Genomic DNA, 23020 nt, shown 5'->3' with positions numbered 1-23020 from the left:
ATAATTACAAATACCGACGCCACAACCATCCAATATAACTGATGATTAAAACACCCAATAAAAACACGCAAATAACACATGATTAAAACACATTATTAAAAATCAAGCTGTACACTGCAACACAAAGCCACAGATACATATACAGACTAAATCACAAGGTATGTATATAAATATAGGTAATTCAACCAGAATTTCAGACAATAAATGGATCTTTTTGCTATTATAATTATAATAATTATTGTTATTATTATTTCGTATTGTATTTGTTTATTTAAATCAAATAAATTACAAACAATAACAAATCGTTCCAGCAGTTTAACTGTAGTTGAGGATCGGAAATGAACAAATAATAAAATAAAATGAACTCCAATGTCCACAACCCCCTGCGGCCAATCACAGGGCGAGTTGTACCGGAAGTAGTAAACCATGTGACGAGAAGTCGAATATGTGACGTGTATTCATTTGTCTAAAATATTGGTAAGAGAATAAATTTCATCTGGGATTTTAGTGAATAACTTGATCTTGTTGCTGTTAATATAGTTATAATTATTATTGCTTCGTATTACGCTCATTTATTTTCATTTATTTTCATATATTTAAATCATCCATCAGTTTAACCGAAGTTGATCTGAAACGAACAAACAGTCAAATAAGACGAACTCCAAGGCCCACAATCCCCTGCGGCCAATCACAGGCCGAGTTGTACAGGATGTAGTAAACAAGCATGCTTTGACGGACAGCAGGTTTTGGCGAATAGAAGAGCGCGAGCGGCCACAGTGGACCAATCGCAGGCGAGGTGGGCGGGCCTCGTGTCCACCAGGGCCTCGGAGGAGGAGGAGGAGTTCCTGGCGGCCATCTTGGATGTGCGGACTGATTGTTTAGCGAGAAGAATTGTGAACATTTTAGAAAATAAGCCATTTTACTGAATCCCTGAAGGTTTGAGGAAGTGGAGGCGACCGAGGACCGAGACCGTCACTCGGAACAGTCCGGGTAAGTGACCCTCGGAGCCGGGGGTGATGGGTTTGTGAACCGTCCCCCCTCCGTCTCTCTCCGCCTCTCTCCTCTCTCCACATCAGGCAGCGCCGCCGGTGGGAAGCTGCGTCTCTCCACGTTGCTCCGTGTCCGTGTTTCTGCTCCGGAAAACGGACTAAACGCCGCGTCTCCGCCGGGGCCGGGTCGGTTAGTGAAGTGGGTCCGCGCGGAGCTCGGTGCCCCCGGAGCTGGGGCTGGCGATGCCCGCCGTGTTGATAAACATCCCGGGATAAGAAATGTTTGACCCTCGCTCCCGGTGGTTCCGGCTGTTTTTTTTTGGTTTCTCACATTTCACCGTGAATCCGGTGCAGAAACCGGCGGTTCGAGTCCGCGGCTGCTCCACATGTGTCCGCGCGCTGTAGAGGAAATGCTAAAAACAACACCTCCTTGTTTGTTCAAGTCAACACACGGTGCACATTTCACAGGGAAACCAGCAGCTGACGTCCTGGTTTCTAACGTGTTCCTCGGATCAAACTGGGGAAGCGAGAGTTAAACTGTCAGAGACCATCGTCATCTCAGAGACATTAAATATTAAAGTGCGTTGGTGCAGAAAAAAACAAAACAAGGGTTTTAACAGGTTTAGGTCAAAAGTGGGACAAATGTACAACACTTTAATCCATCAGATTCATTGTAATATCACAAATATCATCTTTAGATTATATATTTTTTAGCAGCAGGATTCCAGCATCTCTATACCTGCAGAAAACCTCCATATGAGTAATATTAATATAGTATCGTGTGATTTCAATAATCCACATCGATGTGCACACTCTAAATACAATTATCCCAAACCTTCCAACTTTATAAATGTTGTAATAGACGTTATAGTCTTTCGAGAGCTGCTCATTCGCCTTATTGGTTTTAATTTTGAAAGATGCAGTTTTCTTTCTCCCCTGTAGCTTATCACTAATTCAGTCTCCGCATTAAATACTTTGAGTTATACTGAGACGTGTTTCTAATATTTAGTTTTTAAAAACATTTTAACAAACGTCACCAAAAAATAGACAAGGCCTTAAACTTCATGCTAGCACAGCGGCCGCAGCAAAATATGATAACGTGTTGAATTTTACTACGATCGACACCGATGTTTAATAAAGAGATTATGAAGTCAAATTCATTCAGGCAGCGTCTGCACACTGTTCATTTTTATTTTTCATGAAACAATGCCCTGGAATTCATTCTTATTCAAACAGAAAAACAACTGCAAAGGTGAAATCATTATGAGGTGCAGTGATTGTTTGTATTTCAGGACTCGGATGAGTTGTTTTAATACCAACAATTCACATCATTTTACAACATAAATCAATTGTTTTTAACCATTTAATCTGAGGCAGAATTCAGTGACAGATTTCATTCTGTGCAATCTGCCCAGAAGATTATCTTTAACAAAGGAAAAGCACCCTGCTAGCCTTTTAGCCCGGCGGTTGTTTGTATCCGTCGTGCTGCATGACTTGAAAACAACTTTTATACATTACATCATCCGTGAACATACTTTCGCACCTGAGTCGTCACCAGGTAGATTTTAATCAGCAATGGTGAAGAAGACAACAACTCCCATGATCCCATGCTGCATTATGATGTAATCAACCTAGTTCTTTTGTTATTGTTTTGATTGAGAGACTCGTAACTTGTACACGTAACTGTTGGCTTAAAGACACGTTCATTAAAAAAGACTCGTTCAAATTAAATGCTCAGCGGCTCTTTGGACATCAAAAATGCACCTGAAAGCATCTTTGTTGTCATTTATAATTATGGCGGCGTTAAGTTGAACAATAAACTATATTAATTATATACATGTAATACATCCACCAAGGAGCCTTGATGGGTCCAAGTCCGCAAATTGTGGAAAATGATAACACCTTCGGTAAATTAGCTGAACTGATGCGCGTTATTCTCTTCCTGTAACCGTTAGCTTCCCTCTGGGTGTGTGTCAGTACAACGTTATAAATACTACGTTTCTGCAGCGTGATCAGAAACGCCTTTGTTCAATGGCCTGGGTCCGAACGTGATAACCGGCCTTAAAGCCGAGATGGCATATTGTCATCACCTCAGACTGCTTGTTAGAAATATGTCTGCTCAGCGTGCGCTCCGTGTCTCATCAACAGACGGCGCTCGATGCTACTTTGTTGAACACAGCTCAGGTTCTTTTCCAGGTCAAGAGGATCCACTTTTCAATCTGACCAAGCAGCAGCTGTGAAATTCCAGTCTAAATTGTTGCTCAGCCATGAAGGGAAAAGTCGAGCAGAACAGTTTATTACACGTTTACTGCGGCGAGAGGAAACATTAAACCACCTCATTTGGCATGAAGCTTAGTAGAGATGTTCTTCTACCATTTCCCCCACCCGTCATAGAACTTCTTTATCTAGTTTGACAACAGAACGGAAATTAACTCGACTCGACTTAAGATTTCTGGTTATCTTTCTTGCCTTGGGGCTTTCTTTGTCAAATTAGTGAAGTTTGAATTTGGTTTCCAAAGTTTGCTGCTGCAGTCCGTCCTCTGTGAACTTGCTCGTGCCACCTCTCGAAGCTGAAGTCTTTAACATTGCACACGCCGCCATTTTACTCGTGGGACTCTCCAGCGTGAAACTACATGCTGACATTTTAGCTAGCTCTGGCTAACACTGCATTACAGAACGGCAGAAATGGTTTTTTTGCGTACTCGCTGGTGCGCGACCCGTCATTTATCGGCAGAGACATCTCCGATGCTGATATCAGAACAACTCGCTCATCACCGTCCTGGCTCCTCACCGGAGGACAATAGATGCAGGAGCCAAAGTGAAAACAGCTCAGATGAAATTCTACTTAAACAGTCAGAAGACATTAATGAATAATTGTTTTTTCTGCGCGCACGATGCACTTCACATCACCTGCAGGTGAACCCGATGTTGCTCTGTCACAGAATGTGGTGCGACAACACCTGAGGCCTGAACACTCCTATACTAAGATCTGACTACACCATGATGGACAATAGAAAAATACTTAAATAAGAGAAGGAAAGATTCAATAACGTCTGCAGAGCTCAACAAATCTCCATATTTGTCCCATCTTGGACTAAAAAGACATTGATGATTTACATCAGCGTCTCACAGTCTGACGATTGCAGATTAAATGCATGTCATCATATCAGAGACCCTGTGTGCCTACATGCTAAAGCATGTGATATGGAACATGCAGAGGAAATGGAATTGAATGCAACAAGCTCAAACTCGTAATATGAAAGTGGAACAATATTGACGTAGAACTCATCAGCTGACATTAACACGGAGCCGGCACATAAACAACATCACTTTTCTTTTAGTTACATTTTCAGATTTCTGTAGAGACGTTGAAGAGGGTAAAGGTCAGACTGAACTGGAGATGCACCTCTGGATTTGCCCAAAGACACTTGAGCAGGGCAGCAGCTAATTAATAAAGAGGAAAATGTTCTCTGCATGTCTCCTCATATGTCCCATATTCTTTCTATCGGTGTCTTCATTTTATTTTTAAACTTAATGCTATTTAAGTGGTTTATTTTTGTCTTAGCTCAGCATGTTTACACTCGTATCTTATTCCATCAGCTTTTTAAACATTTAGCTTTTTTAACTCAATATGTGAAATGCAGTTTTAATTAATACATACTCTTTTCTCTTTTGTGTTTTTCTGCAGTGAAAGAAGGCATGAAGACATCATCCTAGTTATCAGTCATGGCCGATAAAAGGAAACTTCAAGGTGAGGTTACTGTGTGTGTGTGTGTGTGTGTGTGTGTGTGTGTGTGTGTGTGTGTGTGTGTGTGTGTGTGTGTGTGTGTGTGTGTGTGTGTGTGTGTGTGTGTGTGTGTGTGTGTGTGTGTGTGTGAGAGAGAGAATTATCTTATCAATGAACATGATATTATCTGAGAATATTCCATATCACCCAGCAAACTCTGGTTTGGCAATTGTTGACACTTCCTGTTTGTGCACATGGGGACATGACATCCATGTGTGTGGGCAGACATCTGTGCAGAAGTGCTGACACACACGCACACACACACTTTGTAGTGAGGCCCGTCAAGATGTGACTCCTCTGCTGCTCCTCCCTTCTTTTCTCGCTGCTTTTATTTTTTTTAAATCTAAACAGCCCGGACTGTGACAGTGAATCCGACGTTGACTGATGTCTGGAACTGTTCACAGTGCTCTGATGATATCCAGCATCCAAAGCTGAACACACAACACCACAGCGACTCTCGTAACCCAACCCAGACCTTTGTGTACAGACAGAAATCCCCCCCCCTCGGCTCAGCTCTGTCCCACACAAATCTTCCTCGGAGTCCTTTTTCTTTTGATGTTATTTTCAGCTGCCATTTGTCACCACAGGGCTGAAAACAACAAATTCATCCTTAATGATTCTCTGTCAGCTTCACTCATCTCTTCACGCGCGCACTAAACGTGTATTTCCCCCTAAATCTCGTCCTGAATAAAGATGGAGCGCAGGCACCGACTCGGCTCTGTCAAATTGTAATGTATTATTACAGAGGAGGTAGACTTTCATCTAAAAATAACACACCGGCAGCAGTGTCTTAACATCAAGGCTGTTTAAGGTCAGACTCCACTTTGGCTCCTCGCATTTGTTGAATCTTCCCTCGTTTCTCGGAGTGACCGCACAGGTGATCAAATAACAGTCAGAGCCACGTGGAGATAGTAGTGGAAACACTGCTGAATATCTGAAGCTGCTTTGGGCTCATATCGGCAAACATAAATATCAACAGATCTATTCATCTGTTTCAGATTTTCCTTCCCAGACTCCAGACATATTACAGTGAATCAGATGCAACTATCAATTAGTTTTTATCATCAATTAATCCACCAATAACTTTTTTTAAGTTAATCGTTTAGTCTGTAAAATGTCAGAAAATGTCTCCGTGTGTCTTGTTTTGTCCAAACTACAAATATCTTGCGGCTAATATGATATAAAACGGAAAATGCGTTGTAAATATATTTGAGAAATAAATTGATTGTCTAAATATAATAATGAAATTGAAAGATGACTTTCCACACGTGTTTTTTTTTTCCCTATTCTCACTTCACTACAACCATAATCTCTGTGCTAAAAATAATCAAACTGCATAAGAACAAGTTTTTTTACCTGATTATGTTTATTAACGAACAACTTATCGTTGTCACGTGACTTGAAGAAAACATTAATCTGGGACATGGTGGCGATAACGAGGCCTAAATGATTTTCACTTCCTGTCACTGCATGTTTGACTCCGCGACCTTCCTCTGATCGTGAAGCTGAAGATTTGGTGTGTGTGTGTGTGTGTGTGTGTGTGTGTGTGTGTGTGTGTGTGTGTGTGTGTGTGTGTGTGTGTGTGTGTGTGTGTGTGTGTGTGTGTGTGTGTGTGTGTGTGTGTGTGTGTGTGTGTGTGTGTGTGTGTTGCCTCCTGCCTACAAGCTTAATGCACCTTTAGTGATTTGCATATTTCATGAGATGTCGGCCACAATTTGCTAATGCCCGACTCTTCTGTGTTGCGTTTGTTGTGTTTCTGTGTGTGATTTGAAATTCGAGCAGCAACGTGACGTGTTTTTATAAAAAAAAAAAGCAGGTTCGCGCTTTTACTGAGATTATGCTGACGAGTTAATCCTCTCGAATCTGTAGCGTAGAATAACTTAAAACATTTTTTTCAGTTTTTAAATCGGCTTCTTTGAACTCGCCCCCTGGTGTTTTGACATATTCATATTTGCAAATTTCACTAAACCTTCGCGGTGTTCTGCTCCTTCTCGCCTCCTCCAGGTGAAATAGATCGATGTCTGAAAAAAGTAGCGGAAGGTGTAGAACAGTTTGAAGACATCTGGCAAAAGGTGAGGAGGGACTGTGACAAGGTTTGTGGAACTTTTTTTTTTCTACCTTTCAATTCATATGCAAATTATTCTGTGTATCATGTTTTTTGTCTGTTTAACATCAGAAAATACGTAAAATGCCGTCACAATGTCATGTCAGATGAAAATCAATGTCCTTTCCATTAACCTTTCAGTTATTCACTCAATTGACCGATCACTGCAGCTCTGCACATTTTCACTGAGAGTTTTAATTAGATCATAAGAAAATGTCACTATTTCCCCAGAGCCATATTTTGGTCTGACGACAAAATTATAATTTCCTGTCGATCAGGGAACAAACAAGGAACCAAATACTTGTAAACTTTGCCTGTGAACGGGACATGTGTCTGCTTCAGCCGGCATTCAAACAAATTTTGACCATTACAAGATTGTGTGAATATCTTCGTGTTAATATCAACACTACTCTCACGTGTTACATGAGCTGCAGTGATTTAATTATTTTCCTGCTTATGCTTATTTTCTTTATAAGGGTGTTAAACTGGGATTTGCATTTGCAGTCATAATAAGTAAATGAACACTGCCATCACCACAACAGAATGTGCAGTCCTCATTACTATTATTATTATTATTATTATTAAAACAGTGCTCGGCCCTGAGCTCCCAGCAGCCCGCAGGCCCAGAGCGCAGATCTGTTTGGCCAATAAAGAGGCACAAACCTGTTAGTGGTTCAGTTAGCACAGATCCCAGTCGCCCTTTTTCCCCTCATTATATCCTGTATTTATTATACTGCTGTACTTATATTATCAGCAGCTTACTGCACAGAAATCCAGTGACTTTCTGGAGGCTTGAGTTAACTCAGACATGTTCATTTTGTTATTCCTGTGATTTCTGCTGATTTTATATTTTCCTCATGTTTATATTTGACCCCATTCAACTGATGACATGATTTTATATAAAAGTTCTTAAATCGCTCTGTATTTCCAGAGCACATGTTTAATCCTCCTCCTGTTGTTATTATGAATGTGTGGCAAGCATGTACACCGTGTTCCTTTAAATATTTCACCTGTTGTCGCTTGTTGTCGCTTGTTGTCTCTTCTCTGCAGCTTCACAATGCAGCCAACGCCAACCAAAAGGAGAAATATGAAGCAGACCTCAAGAAAGAGATTAAAAAGCTACAGGTAACAACCAAGACATGACTTGAACCATTAAATCAATTAAATCTGTCGATGTTTAAATGCTCTCAGGGTTAAACCCAGAACTAAAGAAGAGTCAGCTTTAGTCTGGATGCACAACAACAGAGACATGTGGAAGTGATGATGATGATGCAGCCACCTGATTGGTTCTTATCAGCTGTGGCTCGACTTCCTGTGTGTGAAGTCTTCCTCATCGTCCAGTTTGTAGCCAATCAGCAGCTGAGGCAGAAACTGGTCGACCTGAGGTCTCATGTTCTGAAAATGGACGAAAGGTTGAATATTGTTTGCTGACGTGCAATAATTTACATTGAATATGATCGGCCAGAAGCCGTGTGCACGCTTCATCTTGATGTTTCCATGAGAACCAAACTTAAAGCCAAGCCGGTTGCCTGTATGAAATTCACCCTCCATGACGGTTGAAGACGAGTCTCTGCACGTACCACACACTTCACTCATGTCTCTCTCTCTCTCTCTCTCTCTCTCTCTCTCTCTCTCTCTCTCTCTCTCTCTCTCCCTCCCCCGCTCTCCGCTCCTCTGCCTCCTCCTCTGCTCCTGGTCCCACAGCGTCTTCGAGACCAGATCAAGACGTGGGTGGCATCCAACGAGATCAAAGATAAACGGCAGCTAGTCGAGAATCGCAAACTCATAGAAACGGTGAGTAGGAACTGAAGAGGGAGCTCGCATCATGTTCATGATTACGCTCCCTCCAGGACCCGTGTTCACTCTGCAGGTGGAGTTTGATTTCATCTCTTGAGACTCTTGAAAAGTTTACAAATGTATTTGACAAACTTCAGGTCTTAGGAGTTATTAAAAATCTCTGTCATTGATCCATTACCAGATAAGTGATCGACCCACTGATAACACTCAACATCCTCGTGTTTGTTAGTATTAGTATTATGTAAATATCAAGGCTCCTGTAGAGATTCACGTGATGCGTATGTCCAATTCAAACCTAATCCCGCACTGGACTTCTTCGAGCCCTTAACAATACACATGTGAGTTGTGCAGCTGATCTGATGAACTGTTCTTGAGATTTGCGAGCCACAGTCAGACAGACACAGAATTTTGGAATTATCTAAATCTGAACTCAGGCGACAGTCCTTGTGGCGTCTTCACAGAGAGATGGTAAACGTGGGAGCTGGTGCGATAGCTGTTGTTCAGCGCAGCGCCACCTGAGTCTTTAATGAGGGTTACTGAGTCGGACTGATGCAGACACACCTACAACGAGCGACAAGAGCCGACGCTCCAAACTTCCCTCTGGTCTTGATGAGTTGTTTTTTTAACCCGAAGCTGCTCTTCGTGTTTCCTGTGGTTTTGTTGCTTGACCTGAATTTGTGCGCTCGGCCGTAAGAGTCGTGCAGGAAGCGGACACGTGTTTGTTAGAAGCGTCTCGTCCTGAGAAGAAAAATACAGAGCGATGAATCAGTCAGTTTGTTTTACAGTTCAGGATCTTTGAGACCCTGGACTGAATTTAGGTTGGGTGTTAAAATCCTGATAAAAGAGGCTCAACCTTCAGGAACCAAGTTTTAGTTTTACCCCATTTATAATCTGCTGTGTGGTTTTGAATTGCTTGTTTAGTGCAAGACCTCCATTTATAATCAGTCCGTCTATTTGATGGCCCCACGATTGTTAAGGTTATTTAAGAAAGAGTAAAAGTTCAGTTGTTTACTTTGTTTTATGGGATTTTTACACTCATCAGGTACTTCTGTGTAGTATTAACGTGAACATTATAAACCTCGATTTAATAGGTACAAGTTTTAATAATGTTTTTCTTTTCTCTTTTGTTTCTGTCTGCAGCAAATGGAGCGGTTCAAGATAGTGGAAAGAGAAACCAAGACGAAAGCCTACTCAAAAGAAGGACTGGGTCTGGCACAGAAGGTCGATCCGGCCCAGAGGGAAAAGGAGGAGGTCGGGATGTGGCTAACGGTGAGTTTCATTTTATTATTAAATGATCATCTGTGCACAGGAGCAGTCATTTAGTCAGAAAACATGTTTAACAAAGAGAGATGACTGCTGCAGGTCAAAAGACATCAGCATGAACCTGTTTTGGTTCAAATAGAAAGTTAGTTGCTTGAGAACTTAATTGGAAAATGATCTTTGTCTTCACCACATAGTTTAAAACAGTAAAATATAGACAATACACAGCTATGACATATACATTAAGGGGAGTGACAGTAAACAAACCACTCTGCTCAAATGTATTTTGACTTGTGTTGAACTTAAATGTATGATTAACTTTAATGCACGTGTTGATTCATGTTATTTCATCATCGCCAATTGTTCCTGGTCCTTTGAATGAAAATCAGACGTGGATCTTCTTCTTCTCCAGATGCACTTTTTACACTAACAACCACTTCAGAGCCGTGTCACGTTTGCTGTGAGATTAACTTCCCCTTTCTTGTTTTTTCTTCCTCTCTTTCCTCAGAATATGATCGACACGTTGAACATGCAGGTGGACCAGTTTGAGAGTGAAGTGGAGTCTCTGTCGGTCCAGACCAGAAAAAAGAAAGGAGACAAGGAGGTCAGTTTATCCTCATCTCTGATTCATTCATTGTTTTCCTCTCTGCTCTGTGTCGTTTCCCTCCATTAACTCAGATCAGTCGACCCTCAGCCTCACCGAGCTCCTCTGTCCTCCATTCATCTTCTGTCGCTCCCTGACGAGGATAACCTCGCTGACCACGTCTCTTAAAGTCCTCTCCAGGGGCCTCATTTATAGAACAGCTCTTTGACTTGACCCCTGAGGACACAGCAGTCGTTTTAAAGAACACGAGATCGAGCAGGTTCTGCGTAGCCTCACACTTTCACTGTCTCAAAAATTACGTCTTTGTTATGACAACAGGAAATATTTGCAACTTATTTCCTTTGGATCAAGACGACTTTCTCTGTAACTGCCTCAGATTTTTTGCTCCAAGCATGGAGTTTGCACAAAGGATCTTTTTATGCATGAGACCCAGAGGGGTTTTATTTTTGTGTCGCTGATGCACTTTGCGTCACTGGCCAAGTCTAGAGATGTTGAAGTCATAAACTCTGCCTCCTCTATGTTAGCAGATGGGACACGGACCAGACTAAAACACAAAGTACTGTACAAGTCGTTCTATTGTCATTTGTTTCTGATAAGTTTGGTTTAAGTTAGTTCTTTCATGGTATAAAAACGCGGTGAAACATCATGATTGACAGGTGGGTCTGACTCGTGATTTCTCGAGCCCATGTATCAGCAGGATCTTTATTCTGAGGCTCCACCCCCCCCAATCGCTACTTCACTGACTGGCTCCAAAAGTTGAAGTGGAGATGCATCGTCCTTCCTCTTTATTCTCTGCTCCCAAAAGTTGAGCCAGAACATCTGATTCGCCCCCTGGTGGCTGGCTGTAGTACACGTCTCCATGTTAGCAAATGGACCAAACTTAATAAAACTAGTAAGTTAGATATTTCTTTAATACCTTTTCAAGGTTGAGGATTAAAATAGATGCTCAACCGATGCCTTCAGCTGAATGAACAACAGAAACTTGACCTGCCTAATTTTAATCTTCATAAATAAGTAAAACGTTGGCTGAGACTAAAAAAACAATTTGTACCATAAAACATAACTAGTGTGAGTGGAACATAAAGAATTAAAATGTCGCCTGTTTGCACTCAGCACAGTGAAATCCTCGCGTTCCCGACATGTGCTGAGGCAGCATTAATATGTGTTGAGATGAAACACATTAATATGTTCCACTCTGCTAACTCCACTAATGTCGTCCGGCAGCAGCAGCCGAACAACATGCGTCTTAAGTGTGTGTTTTAGCAGCCGTGGTGTTTTAATAATCCTCTCAGTACAGCCAGTCACTCACAGCGCCGCTTCTGAAGCTTTCACCCAAAAGAAACATCCGGAGTTTGGTCAAGATATAAACTGGAACACGTTTGACCCCAAAATATAGAAATAAGCAGAAACGGGGGGGGGGAAGATGGATAAATACATAATAAAAGGCGTTTGAAGCACTCAAGTGCTTCAGAACATGAATTAACTGTGAAGGAGTTGAAGAATTAAATATTGAAATCAGAAGTGGTGCGCACGATGCATTAAGCCGTAAAGTGAACATGTAGCAGCGCCTCCCACCCGCATGCTGTTAAACCTCCTATATGTTTACTCACTACAGGGATTCTTTTATTGTTTTAAATTTTTAAAAGACTTTATCTTAATGCTTGTTGGGCCATTTTGTTCTTTACTATTTGAGTGAATAATTCATTCAAATGTATGTTTTGCATTGGAATGAAAGAATCTTTTCACCAAATGGAGGAGCACGAGGTGGGGGGGAGGTTCCTGGATTCACCCGTTTATCCACATCAGCTCCAAACATGAAGGGGTTATTTTTTGGGTCTACTCAATTAAAACCAAACTTATCAGAAACATGAAGACTTGAACAAACATCAGTGTGATAAAAACAATCTGAAATGACAGAAACCATCTTTTTTTAAACATTTATTTGACGTTTGTTTCTGCTTTTTAGTTCATTTCCCATTTTCTGACATGGAGGAGGTTCATGGTCCTTTTAGATAGTGACACTATCTAAATCAAATTTAAAAGTTTGTGCAGAGACAAACAGCTTTCGTTCAGAAGTGTCTTTTAAACTTTAAACCAAAAGTCTAGGGGGACAGAAGTCAGACTTTAAAATAACTTCCCCGCTGCCTCGATCCATTTTTCATTGTGCAGAAGCAGGACCGGATCGAGGAGCTGAAGAAGTTCATTGAGAAGCACCGATACCACATCCGGATGCTGGAAACAATACTGAGGATGCTGGACAACGACTCATTGCAGGTGGACTCCATCAAGAAGATCAAGGTTTGCTCTTTAGAAAAAAACTCTGGGACTGAACTTTGTATTCTTTACAGTTTGTCTTGTTGCTTCTGAAAACCTTTTTATATTTGTATATGATTCCTAACTGACAAACTGCACTGTAACGTTCTGTTTCTATGGAAAATCTAACTGTTGTTTTGTGTCAACCCTGAGAAATACCATTCAAGTAATGCACATGTGATCATTTCCTTTATTTCAGGATGATGTGGAGTACTACATAGACTCGTCGCAGGATCCCGATTTTGAGGAGAACGAGTTTCTGTACGACGACCTGGATCTGGACGACATTCGTAAGTAGAGGCAGAACTGGACTTGACTCTCCTTTAGCTTTAATTAGGTGTCTTTGTTTATACTTCAATAAAGTCAGATAACTACGGATAACATTTGTATCCGTCCAGATTGAAGCGTTTTCCAAAAATCCACGTTTTAAGGGCTAGAAAACCCAGGAGTGATGTTGACGTCAGGCGCAAACAGAGCAGAAGTGATGCGTTTTGAAACCTAAAAGTATCAGGATGAAAGTAGCAACAGATGAGAATTCAAACAACAACACTGTTGTTGTTTGCAATAAATAATTTAACACATTCACCAGAGAGTAAATGTTGTTTTTAAGCGGCACTATGAGACTCTGCATGGTGGCGGCTCCTAGCAGCAGCTCGGTTCATGTGTAACGGAGATGATTCAGAGGTTCAGTCCTTTAAAGCGTCGCTGTTCATCAGGAGACTGTTGTATAATTACTTTTTGAATTTCCCATCAGTGTAGCTGCCGAACCACAGAGACGTCCATGACCTTCACTCCTGAATTCAGTGCAGAATTATTTCAAATCAACTCTGTGGATCTTAGATCCGACTGAGGCCTCGTCTACACTACTGTGGACGCTTTCTCAGATATTCAGCCTCAGTTCCTCGCAGACGAGAACGCAAAAATGACAACTAACACTTAAACAGGCATGCCGGGCCAGTAGGTGGCGATAGAGTCCACATCAGCGATCTGTCACATACCAAAGAAGAACTCTGTGAGCATGCTTGGTGAGCTTGTTCTCCTGTCAACCGGTTTTAGCTGCTGTTGTTGCCCTTGTCCCAGACACAGGAAGCCCAGTTTTTGGGAATCTGCACTGAGCACTGAATCACAGGTTTAGTGACTTGAAACGTGCGTTTGTGTTCGGACGAGAGGCTCAAACACGGGAAAAAGTTTGTTTAGCTAAATATCCTCATTAGTGTGAGCAGGGCTGAGTCTCAGCTCAGGTGGGCTGGTCGAGGAGACAAATGCACCCAAGTTCAGTGAAGCTTGTGAGCGTCAACGCGTTAACACGGCTTTTTCCATCAGCTCGAGACTGTTACTGAACTCTTCTGTGTCCCTGCTCCCTGCAGCTCAGACGCTGGTCGCCACCTCCCCGCCGGGACACTCGCACTTGGAGGACGAGATCTTCCAGCACTCCAGCAGCACACCCACCTCCACCACCTCATCTTCACCCATCCCCCCCTCGCCTGCCACTTGCACTACGGTATGAAATCTTCTTCAGAGTTTGGTTATTGATGGAAGTCCACAAATTGACATTTCCTGCACGTTTGACTTCGAGATTGAGTCTTTTTCTGTTCATGAAAGTAAAGCAACATTTGGTGTTTAAAATTTAGAGATTTTTCATACAGTTACCAAAGAATTGTGAGTAACTACAGCCACTTTTCCACTGGTCAAACCTTGCACCTTTTCTGGTGCGACACGCATTGAACTTCTGGACATTGGCACTGAAGTAACGTTTGTGTTCTTCTTGTTCTTTACATCTTGGGAACAATGTGCTACAGTGATGTTTGTGCAAGATGCAACACAGACAAGACTTTCAGTCGCTGCTCAGTTTCAAAGACCGATTGAAGTGAAAGATATAAAAGTGTAACCACCGTAAAACATTGTCACTGGTCTCCATGAAACTTTCTCCGGTTGTGTGTTGTGTTTCCGACACGTTGGTTTCTGGGGCTGAGAAACAAACTCCTCTCCTGGCGCTGGGAAAGCTGTCAATCACCTTGTTAAGAGGGTTTATATTTGCTTTTTTAATATTCTGTTTACTCTCCAACGTTAAATCTCCAGAGTGAAATTAGAAAAGTAACAGAGCGTCTCTCGACCCTCATCTACCTCATTGTTATCTCTTCAATCAAAGAGTTAAAACGATCTAATTCCTGAAAGTGAAGTTCAAGTCAAGTCGGGCCAACATCAAAAACATAACTAGGAGATAATTGCCTTTGTATCTGTGATTGTAGTGCCCTGCCATCTGCTCTCATTGTTCTGCTCTCTTACCATTATATCATCTGTTCTTCCGATCCGCCCACCGACAGCACGCAGTGAGAGGAGTTATTATAAGTCTGATGTGTCTGAATAGAAGGCGTGGAGCCGTTAAACGCTGCTGGCAGGAAGTTATACTTTGGCATCAAGGTGAATGTAAGGGATGAGATGTTCAAGGACTCCTGGGAAAGCAGAAGTTCAACTGGTTGTAGTTTTAACTTTTAATTATCCAGGAGCAGTTTAAACTGAAGCTTGAGCGATGTTCAGCACAGCTGCAGTCGAGTCTCGCTTCCCAAACATGTTTTTAATGAGAAACGTTTCTAATAGACGAGACCTGAATAATCACAATCTCCTGCATGTTGTTCCTTTTTCAGGAGAACTCAGAGGATGACAAGAAGAGAGGACGTTCAACAGACAGTGAAGTTAGTCAGGTGAGTCTACACACACTTTACACGTGACTGCAGCCTCCAGGAACACACAAAGAATTTGTCACAACAATAATGTAATTTATTGATCAGTCAGTGGGAAGATAACTCTGAAGTTTGATGATCATTTAATGAAAGACAGACTTGTGCTGATTTTCTGATTCTAACTTTTATATTCATGATTTATGGTTAATTGATAGATTCCTCAATTATTAAAATAACTGTTCTAATATAACAGCCTAAATATATTCACACATTTTCAGGTATTGGTATTTTTAAATGTAATACTTTTTTCTGTGTCCTGGTCACATGATGACATGTTTCTAATGTTGAACATTCAACGCTCCGGCTGCCTGGACTTAAATATTTCATCAGTCTAACAAGTTTTCTTACTTCTTTTTCAGTCACCTGTGAAGAACGGAAACCCCTCCTGCTCGTTATCCTCTTCCTCCTCCTCCTCCTCCTCTTCCTCCTCCTCTTCCTCCTCCTCTTCTTCCTCCGTCTCAGGACTGAACCCCTCCTCGCTGGTCTCTATGGCGACCATCGCTGGGGGTGGAAGCAGCGGCTCTGGGGGAAACAGTCATTACACCACCTCGGGGGGTCTCCTCTCCAACACCTCCGCTGGCAGCTACAGCAACGCCACCCAGCAGCCGCCGCACCCGTCGGCACAGCAGCAGCCGGCCAAGAACTCAGTGAGCTCCTCCTCCTCTGCACCCATAGCCTGCCCCAGCATCAACAGCCACCCCGCCTCCTCCGCCTCCTCTCCCCCCAATGCCAGCACACAGGGGCTCCTGACTTCAAACTCCCTGCCTCCGTCAGGGCCCCCGCAGACCTCCAACAGCTTCGGCCTCGGCCTGGGACTCTCTCTGGGGAAAGGCGGCATGTCCAGCTCCCTCACCACCAGCCCGATGTCCGGGGGCCTCGGCTTATCAGGGATGCCGGCATCCCTGAGCACCATGGCGAGCCTTCTATCCAGCTCCACCCCAGCACCGTACGCTCAGGCAGCCGCCTCAGGCGCCGTCGGCTCCGGCTTACCAGGTTTACCGGGCTCCCTGGGAGGCGTCAGCACCACAACCACCAACAGCGCATTGGGCTCCATCGGCAGTGGGAACATCACAGTCGGCGGGCCGACATCTTCATCAGGAGGTCTGCTGGGCGCATCGACATCGATGGGCAGCATCGGCTCTGGGATTCTGGGTTTGAGCTCCAGCCAGTCGGGGATGCAGGGGTTGTCTCTGATGTCACAGAGCCCGGTGGGAGGCCTGGCTCCAGGAAGCGGAGTCGGCATCATCGGGAGCAACGGGGGTAACTCGGGATCAATGGGGAGCGGAGTGGTGGGAGGAAACTCGTCGCTCTCCGTCAGACCGCCGAGCCGACAGAAGCAGAACGGAAGCACTAGTGAGTATCCGTCTGCAGAAGTGATGCTCAGTGGTTGTCCAGCTTCTCTGGACCTTTCAGCCAAACTGAAAATAAAATTGTGAAAGGATCACGTAACACAGTGAAGGGTACTGGTGCTCTCACTGGAATCCACACACCCACTAACTTTACTACTGGAAACAGTCAGAGTTCCTCTTAAAGTGTTGAACTTCACGACCAGTTCATTCTTACTGTTTCTCACAGTTGAGATACGATGAGTTGAAAAGTCAGATTCCACGTTCTCATTTATTTTTTCCTCCGTCACGCAGGTTACAGTGCTGTGGTAGCCGACAGCACAACAGACTCCGCCCTCAACAGTGTCAGCCAATCACAAAACAGCCAACCCTCATCTTTGATCTCCACAGCCAATCAGCCGTGAGTCTGAATTCATTTAAAAAAACATGGGAACATCTTCTTCTGTGGTTTCTGTCTTTTTTTACTAGCTAGATTCTCCCTCTGTATGACCTGCTGACCCTCTGTTCCTCCTCTCCTCCTCTTCCCAGTAAGGATACTGGTCCCAGTCTACTGGGCTCTATCACTTTGTCGTCCAGCTCTCCATCGCCGGGCTCCTACAGCGATGCCAAAATGGTGAGCGGCGGCAGCCTGCTGAACGGACCGCTGTCCTTCTCGCAGTCCTCCGATGGCATGAAGGTGAGAATACAAACACATGTGATGTGTGAATATTGAGATGTTTCTGTAACAGCCTCCTGGTTTCAGTCTTCTCCACCAGCAGCAGGCTGCAGGGATCTGCTCCCACTCAGCCACAGGGGTTTAACACAGTGAAGCTGGTTTATACTCGATGGGAGCAGTTAACAGGAGTTAGATCTGCAGCGCAGGTTCAGAGTCAGTTCACCCATTGATATCATCACTGCTCGATGGATAAAGATAAATATAAAACCAGTGGTTTAAAGTCAGATTAAAAAGATAGACCTTTTAGTTTCCTTTAAAAAAAAATACAGCAACTATCCCTCCTATTAATGCTGGGATGTGGGAAGTCGTGTACATGATTTGCTAATATTAACGTTACTGTAGTTTAGCAGAGCTAGAAAACAGGTAAAGTAACGCTGGAAATCTGAAGAGAGAAAAGAAGAGACTTCTGCAAATATCAACATTTTCTTCAGAGGCTTTATAAAAGTATACGTCTAAAATGAACGCCCACCAGCAGCCATCTTTGGGGGAATTTCTTTAATGTGATCTATTCTGCAAATACCCACCAGGTGGCATCCAAAATGATTTGGCCCCTCTTTGGGCATCTGTAACGTCATCCATGTTTATTTACTTTCTAGTGTCACAGCTCAGGAACTCTGAGCTTTCTGAAAATACCAAGGTCCGAGTTTTCATGTCTACCACTAAAGGACAGCATCCTAATCGATTCGGAAAACTCGACCCTGTTTGAAGACAACATGACCATGAAAGACGAGGTATGGGAAAATACAATTCTCTTGGCAATATAAACGTTTTTTTGTTCAGTTTCTAAATTGCTCGTCGGCTGCTTGATGTTACGTCACAGACATTTCCGGGTGGAGGGGCCCTCCAATACAAACAGCCCGAAAAGCGAAGCCCAAATGATTTCCATGAAAGTGTTATCACTGGTGGGCGGAAGTTGAGTTCCCCCGTAAGGGCGGGAAGGATAACTCCGAAAACCCACGACCTGCAGAATCTGTTTTCCCATGAGTCTCTTCCCTTGTCTGTCCTCATCAGCCCCAGGAGCCTCTGAGCAGCCTGAAGTCCATGGCCGAGCGAGCAGCACTCAGCTCAGGGATGGAGGGAGACGTGCCTTCCCTGCACCTCACCCCAGGTAACACACACATTAACACGCACACACACTGGGTATGGAGCTGAGTAAAAGGAGGGTTGCCACGGAGCAGAAATAGGAAAGCTGCAGTTTAACAGAGCAAAGTGTCATCTCACCTCCCACACTCCTCTGAGCAAACACTGCTGAGGATTTGATCGTCCCTGACTCAACTTCTCTGAATCCCTCCATCCTCATCATCCCTCTCCTGCACCCTTTTCCTCCCTGGTTCATCCGGGCGCCGACATTAACCGACTAAGACCGAAGGCGTCAAATAAAAAATAAGCACAGTTTGAAGACATCCTCCTAAATCCTGAGGGTTTTCTGAAGTGAGACTTTTAAAATGTTGTACAGGCTTCGAGTGATCACAAGCAAACTACGATCCCCGTCAACACATTTCACCTTTTCCTGCTCGTACTTCAGCAAATTACAATTTATTTATTCATCAGTCGTGTGTCTTGAAAACAGTGACTTCATATAAAACACACATCACTGGTCTTAAAGGTGTCCACACACTCGTATGTTCCATCAGGTCTAAATCGTTTTTAACTCTGTCCTCTCCTCAGACATCTTCCCCAGCAGCACTACAGCCTCCTCCGGACCCCCGTCTGCGCCTCAGACCTCGCTGTCAGAGGTCAGCATCCCCCCGTCACTGGGGGTCTGTCCGCTGGGGCCGGTGCCCGTGTCCAAAGACCAGCTCTACCAACAGGCCATGGAGGAGGCGGCGTGGACGCACATGCCCCACCCATCGGACTCCGAGAGGATCAGGTGCAGTGGAATTCAAATTTGTAACCACGCGATAATTCGTCTTCACGCCGTTAACGTCGCTTTGTCACCCCCTGGTGGCTCTCTGCAGTATAGGTCATAGATATATATCATATGTTGTAAAAAATAATGGTTTAATTAGTAATTTGATGATATAAAAACAAGGTTAAACGTCATGATGATTGACAGCTGAGACCGGCTCGTGTTTGGTTGAGTGGCAGCGTTTGTGTGGGAGGAAGTGGAAACGTGTGTCGACCGTCTTTATTTACAGTCTGTGATTTAGATTCATGCCCCAGGAGACATTGTAAAAATGGTGTCATTGTATTTAATATATATTTAGTATTTTCACCTCGGTGTGCAGTGACACACACACACACACACACACACACACACACACACACACACACACACACACGCACACACACACACTGAACAGATAATACTGGGGCTGTACGATGCTTTCAGCCCACACAGGTACAATTGACATTTAAATCCAAACACTCAAAACCTCTTGTCCCACAGAACCTGTTGTTCAGCCAGAGGCGGAGAGTGACACACACACACACACACACACACACACACACACACACACACACACACACACATATTTCTCCTTTTGTGTGTTTAAAACTGGAATCTGACGTTGATGTTTAAATATAAACAAAACATGAGAAGAAAACCTTTTAAATATCCATAATCCACTGGCACACAATCCTCACTTGTCTTAATTTAATCATTTCATTAACCTGCTTGTTTCCGACTGTCGAGTGTTTTCACGTCAAACTTTTCGTCCTCTTTGTTTGACGCGGTCCTCAGTTCTGGGGACAGGGACACGTGCAGTGGAAACAAAAAGAGACAATGTGGGTTTGTCGCTGATCTAAAAATACGAGGTTTAGATGGAAAACAGCGAGAGTTTGACCCACTGGTGAATTTTCCTACTTTGTGTGGATTCATCAGGGTCAGTCGATCGTTCCCATTTAGTTTCTAACTGAAACTCATCAGGCTTGTTACTTCAGGTCACATGACCGGGTCAACGCGCTTTATACGTTTTCTACGTCAACGAGATTCTTAGAGGAGAATATCTATGATTGTGAAATGATTCTGAAAGGCCTGACTGTTTTATTTATTCTTGATGATGATAATTATCTTTATTCAGGCACAGAACATGTTAAGAAAGTAAAATATGTCAAAGCAATGTTTTAGAAGTGTCTCACTTTGCTTCCTCCTCTCGGTCCCGCTCACGGCCTCCCTCTCCTCCTCTGTGTTTCAGGCAGTACCTGATGAGGAACCCCTGCCCCACCCTGCCTTTCCACCACCAGGTGCCACCGCCCCACTCTGACACTGTAGAGTTTTACCAGAGGCTTTCGACCGAGACCCTCTTCTTCATCTTTTACTACCTGGAGGTAGGTTTGTGTGATTCCACGCTGAACGATGATGCAACATGACGCGCAGCAGGAGTCGGAGAAGAGTTTCACAACTGAACATTTAATGTAGAAATATAGTCAGGAGTCGTCTCAGGATATTCAAGGTTTTAGTTGCTTTTTCAAAATGAAAAGTAAAATGTCAAGTTGTATTTTGTGCAAAACTCAGGATTAGTTTCTTTTAAATCTACAGCACAAAAAGAACTTGTATTTTCTCCATCACTTGTGGTTTGTTTAATCAAATGAACGTCTCCCTCCGCCCTCCTCTCCTGTGTGCAGGGCACTAAGGCCCAGTATCTGGCAGCCAAAGCCCTGAAGAAGCAGTCGTGGAGGTTCCACACAAAGTACATGATGTGGTTTCAGAGGCACGAAGAACCCAAGACCATCACTGATGAGTTTGAGCAGGTGAGTCTCACACCTCTGACCTCGTGTGGAGACGGTTTGGATCAACGAAGGTCCACACTAGTGATGATGTTTATATAAGCAACCAGAAGGGGACCGACGCTGTCCCACTCGTCGGTTAGATTCTCAGACGTAGGTGATGCCAAGAGGAACCCTTTATCATTGTGGTGTCTTTGTTTTCCTGTTTCGCTTCAGGGAACGTACATCTACTTTGACTATGAGAAATGGGGCCAGCGGAAGAAGGAGGGATTCACTTTCGAGTACCGGTACCTAGAAGACCGTGACCTCCAGTGACCTGCGGAGAGAAATGTGGAAGGACAGACGGGCGGACAACCGAGAAAGAGAGAGAGGGACGTGGACGGAGGAAAGAATTAGCGAATAATCGAACGAACAAATACGGGGCGGTCCGGCGGCTGACATTCCTGGTTTTGACCTCAGCTCGCTGTTGGAAAGGAGACGTTCTGGGCCGGAGGGCGCCACCAGTCCCTCCCCCCGACCCTCCAGCCCCGCCCCCTCCTCCTCCTCCTCCTCCACCTCCTCCTTCACCAGGTCTTTTATTTCCATCTTTTTCCTGAACTGGAACTTTCTTTAAAACAACAAGAAGACTTTGTTTTGTTTTGGCAGATAAAAAACTAAAATCACACCCGACATCCTGACGACCACGTGCTTTTCCCTCTCTGTGTTATTCTGTTGCTTTGGCTTTAAAAGCTGTTGCTTACATTTGCCCCTGAAGAACCAAAGATAACGATTCGTACCGTTCAGGCTCCGTCCTGTTTCCAAACCGACTAAAGAGGCTCCGGACCACAAACATAAATTTGTGCTGCAGCATCTCAAACTTTGGACTGACGCAGGTGACAAATGTGACTTTGGTTTTTTTAAAGTGAAGACGGAGGAGAAGACGATGAGAGAGAGGACGTCGTCTTTTAATAACCACGAATCTGAACCTGTAAGAACCGTGTAAACCAACAATTAGAACAATCAAACGACCCCCTCGTCTAACGCTGCAGTGAAAAGTTTAACCTTCACGAAACGACGTTCTCCTCCAGCTGATACAACAAAAGCGTATTCGGCTTCATCGCTTCAGCACTGATGAAAAACTGTTTTCAGACATGAACTCCAGAATATCATGTCTGGACGTTTTCTGGAGTTTGTCTTTAACATGTGAGGAAGCAGCAGGACCAGGTCCGGGGCAGACGTGTTAGAAACGTCATCAACACGTTGGGTTCATGTCTGAAAGCAGCTTTAGAAGCGGATCTTTCCGCCGGTGAAGCCTCCTCCGGTGTTTCACTGACTCCGGCTGGTGTTCGGTCGACAGCGGCCGGAGTCAGAAACAATCAACACGACGTGGGTGAAGTTCGGTCGTGGGCGGCTCACAGGCCTCTCTCTCTCACTCTCGCACTCTAAAGTATCTCCGAGGCTCTGTTGTTGTGTTCGTGTGAAGTGGTGAAAGTGGCCGCTTCGTTTTGTGAATCCGTGGCGTCTAAAAATATCCGGGCCTGCCTCCTCCCGTCCCGTTCCAGTGGAGGAGTGTGACAGCAGAGCCGCCGAGGTGTCGGTAGTAACAGGCTTCTACCTGGTGGGCAGCGTTACGTCACCGCCACAGGAGAGGGATCAGAAAACCAGTTTCACCATTTAAGTTAAACCTCACGTCGTTAAATTAAAAGGGTCAGTTCA

General features: G+C 43.9%; 1 protein-coding gene across 2 annotated transcripts; it reads left to right on the top strand.

Moving 5' to 3' along the window:
* Positions 1-832: 832 nt before the first annotated feature.
* cnot3b (CCR4-NOT transcription complex, subunit 3b) lies at positions 833-22146 on the top strand. Of its 2 annotated transcripts, none has more exons than XM_034600824.1 (20): positions 833-990; positions 4678-4740; positions 6781-6848; positions 7931-8005; positions 8585-8674; positions 9818-9946; positions 10446-10541; positions 12711-12839; positions 13054-13144; positions 14222-14355; positions 15500-15556; positions 15955-16948; positions 17236-17341; positions 17470-17617; positions 18253-18387; positions 18668-18764; positions 19325-19526; positions 20794-20926; positions 21224-21349; positions 21542-22146. In XM_034600824.1, the coding sequence occupies exons 2-20, from the start codon at positions 4716-4718 to the stop codon at positions 21638-21640; spliced, it is 2934 nt and encodes a 977-aa protein (XP_034456715.1). In that variant the 5' UTR covers positions 833-990; positions 4678-4715; the 3' UTR covers positions 21641-22146. The 2 variants fall into 2 exon arrangements, with proteins under 2 accessions (XP_034456715.1, XP_034456714.1); XM_034600823.1 differs by having other exon boundaries at positions 6781-6869.
* The last annotated feature ends 874 nt before the right edge of the window (positions 22147-23020 follow it).

Source organism: Hippoglossus hippoglossus, chromosome 11 (genome assembly GCF_009819705.1).
Source record: "Hippoglossus hippoglossus isolate fHipHip1 chromosome 11, fHipHip1.pri, whole genome shotgun sequence".
In the NCBI taxonomy this organism is placed as follows: domain Eukaryota; kingdom Metazoa; phylum Chordata; class Actinopteri; order Pleuronectiformes; family Pleuronectidae; genus Hippoglossus; species Hippoglossus hippoglossus.
The sequence above is the reverse complement of the archived record's forward strand: the minus strand, read 5'-3'. Positions and strand labels throughout refer to the sequence as shown.